This window comes from Sorex araneus, chromosome 8 (genome assembly GCF_027595985.1).
Source record: "Sorex araneus isolate mSorAra2 chromosome 8, mSorAra2.pri, whole genome shotgun sequence".
NCBI lineage: Eukaryota > Metazoa > Chordata > Mammalia > Eulipotyphla > Soricidae > Sorex > Sorex araneus.
Genome location: NC_073309.1, coordinates 50,502,185 through 50,515,301, shown reverse-complemented (window position 1 = coordinate 50,515,301; position 13,117 = coordinate 50,502,185). Strand labels below are relative to the sequence as shown.

General features: G+C 61.9%; 1 protein-coding gene across 5 annotated transcripts in view; it reads right to left on the bottom strand.

Moving 5' to 3' along the window:
• Nucleotides 1–4,044: 4,044 nt before the first annotated feature.
• The window catches only part of BICRA (BRD4 interacting chromatin remodeling complex associated protein), a 48,452-nt gene continuing 39,379 nt past the window's right edge, over nucleotides 4,045–13,117 (bottom strand). For 4 of the 5 annotated variants that reach the window (XM_055145265.1, XM_055145262.1, XM_055145261.1 and 1 more), the window contains 8 exons: nucleotides 8,262–8,900; nucleotides 7,990–8,170; nucleotides 7,739–7,833; nucleotides 7,425–7,486; nucleotides 6,677–6,825; nucleotides 6,482–6,576; nucleotides 6,287–6,389; nucleotides 4,045–5,749 (listed from right to left, as the gene is read on the bottom strand). In XM_055145265.1, the coding sequence (XP_055001240.1) occupies nucleotides 4,671–5,749; nucleotides 6,287–6,389; nucleotides 6,482–6,576; nucleotides 6,677–6,825; nucleotides 7,425–7,486; nucleotides 7,739–7,833; nucleotides 7,990–8,170; nucleotides 8,262–8,900 (2,403 nt within the window). In that variant the 3' untranslated portion in view covers nucleotides 4,045–4,670. The remainder of the gene's footprint in view (nucleotides 5,750–6,286; nucleotides 6,390–6,481; nucleotides 6,577–6,676; nucleotides 6,826–7,424; nucleotides 7,487–7,738; nucleotides 7,834–7,989; nucleotides 8,171–8,261; nucleotides 8,901–13,117) is intronic. The other variant, XM_055145263.1, reaches the window with a different exon arrangement.

Below are 13,117 nucleotides of genomic sequence, written 5' to 3'. Positions count from 1 at the left end.
GCACTTGTCTTGCAGTGGCTACCAGATTTGATCTCTGGCATTCCATATGGTTCCTTGAGCACCGCCAGGAATAGCCCCTGAGCATTACCAGGTGTGGCCCATAAAGCAAAACATTTAAAGAATAAAATAAAATTCAGTGTCTAAGGGGTGGGGTATGACTGAGGGGTCAAATGCATATTCTACATGTATCAGTCTTGGGTTCCTTCTCCAGTAATGCAAAAGAAAATTGTGATACTCAGGGATACTCAGGGATTACTCCTGACTCTGTACTCAGGAAATCATCCCTGGTGGGACTCAGGAGTCCCTGTGGGGTGCCAGAAATCAGACACTGGTCGGTTGCTGCAAGACAAATGCCCTCCCTGCTGGACGTTGCTCCAGCCTCGCTCTCAGCTCTCTGTAGCACATGCTGGCCAGATTCTCAGCATAGCCCTCAGATTGGGGCTTGTTATCCTGGAGAAGTGAGTTCACAAACCCAGAGTAGCTAGCTTGTTCAGGATTTAGTGCCCCTATTGGGCCAGAGCAGCCACATAGGAATTCCAAAAAACGATTCCTCAGTGTGCCCAGCTGAGGACATACTTCATTTCTGGAGGTCCTAGTTCGAACCTCAGCACTGCATGCTGCCCAGAGCACTGTGAGAAGCTTCCCTTAAGCACAGACCCAGGAGTATCCATTGAGCACCACCAGGCGTTGTCCCCAAGAGAGAGAGAGAGAGAGAGAGAGAGAGAGAGAGAGAGAGAACCCACATGGACTGGATGGCTGGGAACGTACTAACTTCCATCACCAGCACCGCGTGGTTCGCGGGTGGTCCCAGCATTGCTGGGCTGGAGTATTAATCCAATGGACTAAGTATTGGCAGGGATGGCCGGCTGTCCAGTTTTTTCGGCTAGACATTACCATGGTTGTGGGGGCCACGCCCACCTATGTGGGGCAGGTGGTGCTGGCCCTTGGCACAGATCGCGGGCCGCCCCCCTCCATGGCTGCCCCTGACATTTGAAGTTTAGCCCGAAATCCAGGTTTCCTGCGGCTGCAAAGTCTGTGCGCGTGTGGAACCCGGTAGCTCTCAGTCCGTGAGTCTACACCGTGGCAGGGCTGTCTGAGCCCCCACAGACGCCCACCAGCTGCTCCCAGGATCTGGTGGGGAAACTTGACCCTAGGTAAGACGGGGTTACTAATTCTCAGCCAGGGGGTAATGGGGGCCAAATAAGGCACCCCGCATTACCCAGGGTGAGCGTCCATCAGAGATAGTCACCCTGCGCACACCTGCGCGCAGACTGCGGTCCAGCCAGTGGGAAACAGAGCCAGCTCTCTGGCGCCACCACGCGGAGAAGTACGGGTATTGCGTTTTCCCAGCTTGAGCACGCGCGGCGGCAGCAGGCCTGGGGGCGCTCCATCCCCGCAGAGACCCCCATATACCAGCTCTCACCCCAACAATCCCCAAGGGGCCACCACAGAACCAGGTGGCCTAGCCCGTTTGGCGGGGTCCCTCTCTTTCCGCAGAAACCCTGCCGTTTCCACATACAGCCACCAGAGGGCGCCGCGGAACCCGCTAAGTCAGCTCAGGGTCAGGCTTGAAACTCCTTACACAAGTCATGGTCCCGGGGACGCAGACCAACACCTTAGCCACCACCCCCCCCACACCTTGTTCTCTCCCATCTCATCTCGTTACCCCACCTCCCTGCCAGCCTCCAGATACCAGTTCCCTTTGCTTTTCCTCAAGGCTTACCCGCCCTGACTCTTACAAACTCCTGCCCTGGGACCTTGGCAGTGGTGAATCTTTTGGGGGTGCTCTCTCCACCCTCATAACTCCCCCGTGGCTCCCTCCCTCCCTTCTGCGCATCTCTGTTCAACTGTCCTCGCCTCACAGCCTCCTTTTCCACCAGCCCCTTCCTGTACGTTGGGGCCCGTTGTGCAGGTTGCACACTGCGCCTGAGGAATAGGGGGAGCACGCGGTGCTCTGCTCATTGAGCTCCTACAGAAGATGGGGGTGTTCTTTCGCTCACACGAAGGCCTTCTAGGGACAGACCAACAGCCACGGTGCCCCTCTTTGATGGGTACATCTGCTAAATGGATGCCAGTGCCTGCCCCTAGGGAGAACTTATTTGGAAGTAGGGCTTAACAAGTTAAGGTGTGGTAGGAACGGGATGGGGGGCAGATGAGGCGGGCAAGGGGCATCCGCGTTGCAGGGGTCAGTGAGACCCTCACTGAAGATTTCCAGTTTCTTTCCCGTGAGTAAGTTTATTTCAGGGCTGGCGATAAAACAGGGGTGGGGGAAGCCCCTTGCTTGGCCTGAAGCCGACCCTTGGTCAGACTCCCACATGGTCCCTGCCAGGGGTCACTCACTCCTGAGCACAAAGCTGGGAATCCCCCCAGAGCACTGCTGAGTCTGACTCAGGCCTCCACCCCAGAAGGCAACTCTGTCCTTGCATTGTTGGGGGGCACTTCTGCTCATCCTGGGGCTCCGCGGGGCCGGAGATGGAGCCTCGGGCCTCACACATGCATCGTCCACGTGCACAGCGGAGTCCCATCACCAGTGTCTGCATTTCTGTTTTGTCCAAGGCCTCACTGGGGGGATGTGGGTCTGGAGTCACAGTGAGCAGGGCAACCCCCCACTGGCATCCTCCCTCCCTCCCCACACCAAACACTCATGTTGGCCATGGAGCTTGTGTCTGCAGAAGCCACCTGTGAGTCATCCTGTGAACATGGGTCTGTGACCCCCTAAACATTGAGCAGGCAGGTTCTTTTTTTTCTTTTTGGGTCACACCTGGCGATGCACAGGGGTTACTCCTTCTATATGTACTCAGGAATTACCCCTGGAGATGCTCAGGGGACCATATGGGATGCCGGAAATCGAACCTGGGTTGGCCACGTGCAAGGCAAATGCCCTACCCGCTGTGCTATCGCTCCAGCCCGGAGCAGGCAGATTCTTCCTGCTGCTGCAAGTAAGGGTCTGCTCTGAGCTTTGAGGTGGGGCCACCTTTCTATTCTTTTTGCTTTTTAGGTCACAGCTGGTCATGTTCAGAGGTTACTCCTGGCTCTGCACTCAGAAATTACTACTGGCGGTGCTTGGGGGATGCTATGGGATGCCGGGAATCAAACCTGGGTCAGCATGTGCAAGGCAAATGCCCTACTCGCTGTACTATCTCTTCAGCCTCCTGGGGCCGCTCTTATTTGTGCTTTTTGTGACTATTACTATTTATTGGGGAACTCTGGGGCAACACCTGGCGGTGGTCAGGGAAGCACAGGTGCTGGTGGGATGTAAGTCATATGCAAAGCGAGGGCTTCCACCTGTCCCTGGGCCTGACTAATGTTAAATGGCCCTAGCGTTAGGGTGTCACAGATAGAAATGCCAGTGGGTCACTGGGACCTGTAGACCAACCTGGCTCAGACCACGCACACCACAGGGGTCCCCCTCAGTTGTACTGGGTGGAGCAGGTATCTGAGGGTTCAGGTGCTCCCCCCTCTGCACCCGCACTCAGACCTCCCACAATCCCATTCGCCTAGTCTCTCACTCTGGGTGTGAAAGGCCCCCTGAGGGGCTGAGGGCTTTTGCTTCGCAGCCCTGAGGTCTAGAGTCAGAACCCCCGTGCCTCTTACATAGACTTAGGCCACAGCAACGTGGGTCATCACAAGGGCAGCCAACGGAAGTGGGGGGAAGAAAAAATGATACAGAACAGCAGACAGCTGGCTGGAGCACTGTCAAGTCCTGAGCAACGTTGGGTGTGGTCCAAGCCCCCCAAACGAACTGCAGACAGGTTGAGAGATCGGCCCAGCTGTCCGTGGGGCAGACTTTCTGCGCTCGGGCCAACAATACAGCGCGGAGCCAAGAGGTTGTCAAGAAAAACGCAGGACCCCAGCAGGTTCGCCCTGCCCAAGCGGGCTGCAGAAACGCCTTCTCCAGCACCGCCTCCCGGAAGGGGAGGGTCTTCAGAGCTCGTCGTCACCTCCCCCTCCCCACCCCCGCCCGTGCCTGGCGGAAGTGTCCCTCGCGGGTCCCCACCCCCATCTCCAAAGACCCGAAAGCAGCGGGGCCAAGGGGGTCGTGGGTACAGTTTTAAAAAAAGGATCGGCTTTTAATTTACAAGAGTTCTAAATGTACAGAATTCTCCCTTAAAAAATTGTTATACACAATAAATACAGTACAAAAACAGTTATTTTACAGTACTCGTTTCGACTCCGAGATTCCAAAATCCGGCGCAGGCGGCTGGCGGCACAAAGAGCCGAGGAAGACTGGCGGGCTCTGGGGCCCTGCGGGGGCGGCGCAACGCTGGGAACCCCACGGGGCGTGGGGGCGGGGCCGCGGGGGGGCAGGAGGAGGCCGGCAGCAGCTCCCCCACCCCCGCTGGCCCCTGGACACGGATCCGTGAAGCCACAGGACCACCAGAAGCTCTGGGCCCCGGGTGCCCCCATATGCCCCACGTCGGGGCGCAGCGTAAAGTGGAAGAACCGGGACAGACCAGAGTGGCCCCCTCCTCTAAATCCGCCCCCCTACCCCGGACCCGGGCCGGACCCCACTCCCCCACTCCGGCCAGAGCGAGGTGGGGGGCGGAGGCCTTTGTGACTCAAATAACTTAGGCAAGAAACTGGGGGGGCGGGGGTTCCCAGCTGTGCCCCCGGAGGCTGAGGTCGGCGTGGCGGGCGCGAGGGTCCCCCCGCGGGGCAGCCCCCCGCTGTTATCTGTCCCATGTCCTGGCGCCCAGGCCCCCGTTGTGGCTGGCGGGCGGGTAGGCGTCGGGCCTGTGCAGGGGTGAGCGCGCGGCGGGCGCGGGGTGCGGGTGCGGGGCGGGGGGCGCGGGCGCGCCGGCGGTGGGGGGCCGGCCCGGGGCCTGCTGCAGGTTCAGGATGCTGTCGATGGCGCTCTGCAGGTGCTCGGTGAGCGCCGCGTCCTGCGGGCTGTCGCTCGAGAAGCTCGCCTGGTCCACGTCCGGCGACTCGGACTTGCGCCGCTTGGCGGGGGGCAGCGCGGGCAGCGGGGGCCCCTCCCAGGCCGGCTCGCGGCTGCTGCTACCCTGGCCGGCGCCGGCCGGGGGCTCGGGGGGCGCTGCCTTCAGCATGCGCTGGTACAGCTCGTCCTCCACGGCGGCCAGCTCGCGGATCAGGCCGCTGGTGGCCTCGTCCACCTTGCTGGGCAGCGGCGGCGGGGGGGAGCTGCCCGCGCGGGCCCGGCTGGCCGCTGTGCCCCCGTCGGCCGCGCCCGGCGCCTCCACGTTCTCCCGGTAGGTCTTGCGCAGCGGCAGGCGCGGGCAGTGCGGCGCCGGGGCCTTGCGCTCGGCCGCGGGCGGGTGCTCCACTGAGCCGTTCATCTGGCCGGGCGGGGGCAGCGGTGGCGGCGGCGGGGTCTCGGCCGCCTTGAGGGCGCTGGGCGGCGGCTGGTGCACCGGGTCCAGCGCCGTATTGTGCACCACCTTGCTCAGGCCCGCCTCCTGCTTGATCTTGAGCTTCAGGCCGATGCGGCTGCGCGCCTCGTACGTCTTGATGGGCGGCCGGTTGCGCGAGGGCATCGGGCCGTCCTCGTCGGCGTCCAGGGCCGAGGTGGCCGGTGAAGCCGCAGCCGCCGCCCGGGCCCACGTGACCGACGGGCAGCCGCCCGCGCCGCCGTGCCGGATCACCAGCTTGGTGGGCAAGTGCAGCGGCGGCGGCGCCGGGGCCCCGGCGGCCGCGGGCGGGGGGTGGCCGGGCCCCGCGGGCCGGGGTCCCTCGGAAGACGCGGTGACGGGGAGGCCGAGCGAGCGAGAGGAAGACACGTACTCATCTGCAGGCGGCAAAAGGCCCTGCGTCACCGGGCGCCCCGTGTGCCGGCGCCCCGCGCTCCCCGGCTGCTCCTGCGACCCTCCACCCAGTCCTCGCTCTGTTCTTTCCCTATCCGCTGTGGGGTTGGGGGGGGGGCGCCTGATGTCCCCACCTCCCCTCACAACCCCACGGAATGGGGGCAAAGGGCTGGGCCAGGAAGCTTGTGTCTGCAGAAGCCACCTGTGAGTTATTGAATACTGAATTTGAAACTGAAATTGAATTCAGTTGAATTCAATTGAATTGGGCATTCAATTGGAATTCTTTTTTTTTTTTCTTTTCGGGTCACACCTGGCGATGCACAGGGGTTACTCCTGGCTCTGCACTCAGGAATTACCCCTGGCCGTGCTCAGGGGACCATATGGGATGCTGGGATTTGAACCCGGGTCGGCTGCGTGCAAGGCAAACGCCCTACCCACTGTGCTACCGCTCCAGCCCCTCAATTGGAATTCTTGAAGCTGAATTCCCAGGCTGGGGGGAGCCGGTCCCCCGCTCGGCTCACCCGGCTTCTCCTTGGCCAGCTGCTTGTCCAGCGCGAGGGTGGTCTTCTCCTCCTGGATGAACATCCGGTCAATCATGACCATCTCTGCCGAGGGGCTCACCCTCTGAGGGAGGACAAAGAACCTCCAAGTGAGGAAGGGGGGCGGGGAGGGCGCCAGGCCTGCGGGAGGACCGGAAGGGAACCCCACAGCCCTACCCGGGACTCCTCCAGCAGAAGGAGGCGGTATTTATTGAGCATCGCCTGGGTCCTCTTCAGCAGCTGCGTGGAGACCGTCTCAAACTCCTCATCCACTGCAGAAGAAGGGACAGGGGCGAGTGGGGACAGATGGTGGGTAGGTGCGCCCCCCCCCAACACAGGAGGGTCCCAACACAGGAGGGTCCTGGGCCTCACCCTTGTGATAGTCGCTGGGGGAGGGCAGGGCGCCCTGGTAGACGTGGTAAGGCAGGAGGCGGTGCAGGGCATCCTCGAAGGAGGGAAAGGCGGTCTTGTAATCGGGGTGCAGGACGGAACCCTGATGTTTGTGCAAATGCTCCAGGAAACTGGGGGGCAGAGGGTTGGGGGAGAGACCACGCACCGCCGGTGTGAGGACAGGACAAGCCCCATCCGGTCCTGGTGCGTGCAGAGAAGCTCCCTGCCTGCCCAGGCTCTGGACAGCCCCCCACCCCACCAGTTCGATCCAGGGGGCTCAAGTAAAGGAACCACGTCCTGGCTGTTCCGTGTCCTGCCACTGGGGGGCAGCACCACGCCGCACTGCCTCCACAAGGATGTCGTGGGCACTGGCCCCCTGCTGGACAGGGTCCCACCCTGTGCCCTGGGAATCTGTCCCCCTGGTCCTCCCCAGCTCCGCTGAGGATTGGCTGTGCGGTGGCCACGTGGAGGGCAAAGCCTAAGGCTGTAGGCAAACACTCCAGGGAAATATCAGTCACCAGCGACAGGGAAACGGGCTTTCAATGCCATGTGTCCCTCCGACCCCCGGGGGCTCCCGAGAGCTGGGCGGGGATGTGCTTGGGTCTGTGTCTTCAGGAGCGGGGATGTGGAAGTGAGCCACACCTGGCGATGCTCGAGACTGAGGCGGGTCAGCCCCTAGCCCCCAGCCCCCAGGCCAGCGTTGTGGTCCTGCTCTCCCGGGAACACTCACCAGGCTTCCTTGCTGGGCTGCAGTGAGGGCTGCTTCTTGGCACTACCCAGCCGGCTCTCGCCCTGCGGGGACAGCAAATGAGCGCCTGGAGCCCCGTCCCGGGACCCCAGGAAGGCCCACCCTGGGGGCTACCCACCATCTGTAACATCTCCCGGGACCCCGCCAGACTCGCCTTCCCACTCTAACGAGGGGCCCTGCCTCTGTTTCACTGCTGGGTCCCTCCCCACGTTGGGGTCGCCTTGTCTCCTCTTCCAGGCGTTCAGTGCGTCACTCGCCTGTGCTGCCCTGCCCTCTGCCCCCCTCCCGAGGCTCACCTGCAGTCCCGCGGACTTGCCCACCTTGGCCACATTCAGGGGTGCGAGGTTGCTGGGAAAAGATTTGCTCTCGGCAGGAAGCAGAGGAGGGTGGCCTGGGGGGAGGTGGGCAGGCAGGGCTGAGGTCACTGTTAGACCCCCACACCTGTCCTCATGTCAGGAGATGGTCCCTCCTCCTCCACCTTCCCTGCCCCATGCTGGCCTGGTCATGCGCCCCCGTCCCCCCAGTCTCTCCTGTGTTCCCCACCTACCTGCAGTGGTCATGGGTGACGGGGCAGGGGGATGGCTGGGGGCGGTGACAGTTCCAGATGGGACCTGCCCGCTGACCAGCACCGAGGCAGTGGGGCTGGCATGGGGCCCCAGGCTGGTGGCGGTCTGGGGGGCGGCGGGGGTCCCCCCAGCCTTGTTCTGGATAATGATTCCAGTCGGCACCTGAGGTGGGGGGACAGGTGGTTGAGAGGTGGGGCAGATGTGGGGGCGGGGAGGGAGGCAGGGACTGAAAGGGGGCGGGGGGGCTAGTTACCTGGTGAAACCTTTCCAGAAGACCCTTGGGCTGGGGCAGCGCGGCGAAGGGGGGTGTCACCATCTGGAAGCTCCGAGGAGGTGGCGGTGGGGGTGCTGTGGGCTCGGGGACCAGGTGGAGGGTGGGAGGGGGCGTGGGGGACTTGTGGGGTCCCTGACTGGCTGGGAACTGGAGCTGGAAGTCGGCCGTTGTTGGGGCTGACAGCCTGGTGGGTGTCTCGGAGGAGGTGGCAGGCATGGCAGAGGAGGTGGAGGCTGAAGGGAGGTGGGGGGCTGCGGGCAGGGGCCCCTCCGGGGGCTGGGACGAGGGGCGCAGAGGGGGCTGGGGTGGGCCAGGGGCAGTGGGGGCTGGGGGGCCAGCAGGTGGGGGGACACCCAGCTGGTTCTGGATGACAAAGATGCCAGGCAGGGGGGCGGGGGTCTGGGGTGGGGGGCACGGGTGCAGGGTGGGCTCTGAGGGCGGGCGGGACAAGGTCTGGGGCTGGGAGGGGGGTCGGGAGTGTGGGCGGGAGGGGGGCCTAGAAGGGGGTCGGGCCGGGTGCGGGGAGGGCAGGTGCGGGCTGTCCCCCAGGGGGGCCTGGTGAGGTAGTGAGGGGGACGAGGCAGGGCCGGGGCCCTTCAGGGGAGCCGCTGCAGGAATCTGGGTGAGGAGGGAGGCAGAGGGGAGGGTCAGAACCGGCCCTCCAGAACCCCCGTTCATACCCACTGGTGCTGGAAGGGCTTCGGCAGAGCTCCTCCCTTCTGGAACCCCCGCCCCCACTTGCCCCTTCTCCACATCCCCAGCGCTCCCACATGGCGAGCCCCGCGGGGGTTTGGGGAGCAGTAGCGGAAGGAAGCAAGTGCGGGGTGCTGCCAGCTGCCCAGCGGGGAGGCAGGGGACGGGGCCAGCGCCAGGGCGGGGCCAGCGGTCTGCGCGGTGACCGCTGACCGTGCAGGTAAGCCGAAGCCAAAGCCGGGAGCCCAGAGCCTGCAGCTGCCCGGTGGGTGGGGACAGGACGGCAGGAAGGAGGGCTGGACAGGGGCAGGGGCCTTCCTCCTGGCCTGTGAGGACGTGTGTTCATGTGTGTAACGGAGGTCACGCCCGCCACGCCGCCTAGATGTCTCAGCTGCGGACACGTGCTCCCCACCCCAGAGACGGCCACTGTGGCCAGACCCCACCCCCAGGGTCAGTGGCCACAGTCAGTGCCCATTTCCCACCTCAGCTGCCCAAGGCCCCCCAAACTGCCCTATTCCAGAGCTGCGCCCTTTGCTCCAGGCCAGCGGTGGCTGGGCCAGGAGGCAGCTGACAGTTGCCATGTGCTCGGGGCTTCTCCACATCCCAGGCCCTTCCTGCATCCCTGCCCAGCCGGGAACTGAGCAGTTCCTGGCAGTTCCAAACCAAGTGGCCCTGTGCCTGTCCCTCCCTCCGGCCTTGATCATCCATCCCCCATCTCTCGGCACAACCCTCTCCTTCCTTCCACCCATTCTTTCTTCTCCACCCACTGTCCATCCACCACAGCCTCCTCCTGGCCACCATTCCTGCAAGTACTGCTTGGCCTCCTCCACTCATCCCCAAAGCCTCCACCTCAGGACGGTTGAGAGGGCCTTGGCTTCCCCCATGGGGTGCAGCTATGCAGATGGGTGGGGCAGGCACCTTCAGCCCGTGTCACCATGTGTGCCTGAGTGGGACACGCTCATGGGGGGGGGGCAGCTAGTCACACCTCAGTCTATACCAAGGGATTCACAACACCCCTGGTCCCCTAAACCCATGTCTCAGGGCTTGGTGAGGAGCGAGCAGACAGCAGGAGACCCCTGCAGGACCCCCAGAGCAGCCCACTCACAACTTTCCATCGGAGACACCACAGGCCTGCAGTCAGAACCACTTGGCTGCCACGGTGCCAAGAGTGACCCTGAGTTAATTTTTGAATTAACTGAACCTTCAGAAATCTTTCACTGTTGACCATTCAGTCACGACCTACAGTTTGAGAAGCTGGGTTGAGCTTAGTCCCAGCAGTCAGGGACGATGAGCTCCAGAGAGCCAGAGGAGCCGTGCAGGGGTCCAAGCACCGGCCTTGCATGAGGCCGACTCCGGTTCCATCCCCCAGCACGACAGTCTATAAAGCACAGCGAGGTGTGAGCCCTGGGCACCACTGGGTGTGGGGGCCTGCCCTGGCCCCAAAGGAAAAAAAAAAAATTCCAGCTAAGGCAGGTGTCCTGGGCTGGGTGACAGCGCGCTCTCAGGGCCAGCTTTGCTGAACGGTGGCCAAATAAGGTCTTGTTTGAATAAGGACCCAAATTCACCAGGTAAGGGGTGAGGGCAGATGCCTGCAGCTGACTCAGCAGGTCCTGGAAAAACTGTTCATACCAAGTCTGCCAGGGAACGTACTGTCACTGTGTCCACTGATGGTGGCCAGCTCCCTGGTGCCACGGCTCTTCCCCTCTGGTCTTGGGTGAGGCCCCAACAGAAAGGGGCTGAATGGGCTGGAGCAACAGAACAGCGGGGAGGGCATTTGCCTTGCATGTGGCTGACCCAGGTTCGATCCCCGGCATCCCATATGGTTTCCTGAGTCCTGCCAGAAGTAATTCATGAGAACAGAGCCAGGAGTAACCCCTGAGCACCACTGGGTATGACCCCCAAACCAGGAAAAAAGGGAGAGCGCTGGAGAGATCAGAGGGTCCTTCCCAGGGAAGATCTCTCTTGGGCCCTCCCACCCACCTCATTCCAGGGAATGCCAACTGAGGGCAACAAGCACAGCTCACATGTGTGCTTCATCCCCCATCACTCACAGGTCAAGAGCAATCACAAGGGGCTGGCGTGATAGCACAGCGGGCAGGACGTTAGCCTTGCATGCGGCTGACCCGGGTTCGATTCCCAGCATCCCATATTGTCCCCTGAGCACCGCCAGGACTAATTCCTGAGTGCAAAGCCAGGAGTAACCCCTGAGCATTGCCGGGTGTGACCCAAAAAGCAAAAAAACAAAAAAAACAAAACAAAAAAAAACCAGCAACAACCAATGGGAAACAAGGGGCTGGACCCAGCCCCCAAACAGAAAAGAGCTTCTGGTGTCTCACCAGATGCTCCCTGGCCTCAGCCTGGGCCTGGAACCCAGTCACAGATCCACACCTGCTCATGCCACTAGGAAGCAGTGGCCTGTCCCACGGGGACAGTGTCCCTGGGAATCCTCCTGAGGGTGTGGTGAAGGGTTTGTTTGGCTACCACTTGTGGCTTTTCCAGAGAAAAAATAATTGAACAGTAGTCAGGCAAACCGCCAAGTGCACGGTGGCCCTGATCTGGCCATGAGGGCTCCGGGAAGTGACCGCCACCACTGAGGGTGGTGAGGGTGAATTCGCTCAGAAAGACACGGTGGGCAGGGCAGCCAGCCCTGCTAGCTGCAGAAGCTCGGGTCAACTGCTGAAATTACCTCTGGGGGCCGGAGTGATAGCACAGCGGGGAGGGCATCTGCCTTGCACGTGGCTGACCCAGGGTCGATCCCCGGCATCCCACATGGTCCCCTGAGCATCACCAGGAGTGATCCCTGAGCACAGAGCCAGGAGTAACCCCAGGGAACCACCGAGTGTCACCCCAAACCAAACAAAAAAACCCAAAGAAATGATAACTCTGTCCCCTCCCCTCATCTACAAGGGGCCATCATGCCACTTGCCTCATATGACATTTAAACAAAAGCAGTCACGTGAGGGGCCATGGGACAGTGGGCAGAATACCAGGCTGTGCCTGACCTGGATTCAATTCATGGTCCCATGGCAGGGGCGCCTCTGGGGTGGCCCTGCATATCCCGGCAGCGCGGGTCCTGACGGCATCACAGCCCCTGGCCACATCCCGGGGCTGTCACATGGCTGCTGAAGAATCACTAGTGTGGCCCCACCAAAAAGTGAAAAATAAAAGGGGCCGGAGCAATCATACAGCAGGGAGGGCACTCGCCTTGCACACAGCCAACCTGGGTTCAACCCCTGGCACCCCACCGGGTCCTGAAGCCCCACCAAGGAGTGACCCTGAACACAGCTGGATAAGGACCACCGAAAACCAAACTGCAAGGAAAAAAAATGCGTATGAAGTGCAAGAGATAAGTCTGTCCTCGCCTGTGGCGTTAGGACCCTAACACCATTCCCTGCCCCCCATCTGGGGACTCTGAACCTGACAAAGCTTCCAACAGTCCCCAGTACCTTCCATTCACTCCGGTGCCCAGAGGACACCTGGTCTTGGCGCCACTGCCATCTAGCCCCTGAGTGTCTCCACCAGCCTCTCACAACCTCTGGTATGTGTGTATTTGTGTGCGTGCGTGTGACACTGCAGTGCTGGGCTTGAGACCTGCCACCTCCTCAGCTAAGTGCTGGACTTTCCCCATTGTGTCTCCCTCTGGTGGGAGGGGGTCACCAGCAAATGCCACAGCCAGCTTCAGTTCTCCCCACCACTGAGGCCCTATCCGTGCATGGCTCCTAGCCTGTGCCTCAGCCATCTTCCTATCTGCCAATCAGTGCCAGCACTTTCCTGCCTCAGGGCCTTTGCACATGTGGCTCCAGCAACACAGGGCAGTTCCTGGCCCTTTCCCAATGCCACCACTCTTTAGGCTCCGCTTTGCCTCGCCTCTCCCTGGCCAGGCAGCCCCTCTCCTCATCCTGACTGCTGGCCGTTTCCAGGCAGAAACACCTGGACTCTCAAGGCTGGCCCCTAATTGCTGAATCGGACAGTGGGCATGCGCGGATCCTGTGTTCAGCACCGACTAATCCGTCTGCTCCTCTGAGCCCTGGAAGGAACTGGCAGGGGTGGAGCTCAATGGGGAAGCCTGGGTCCGGCATGTCTGAGGCACTGGTCTCCACTTGCAGTCGGATGCCCCTCCCAAAGCTGTTTTTACTTATTTT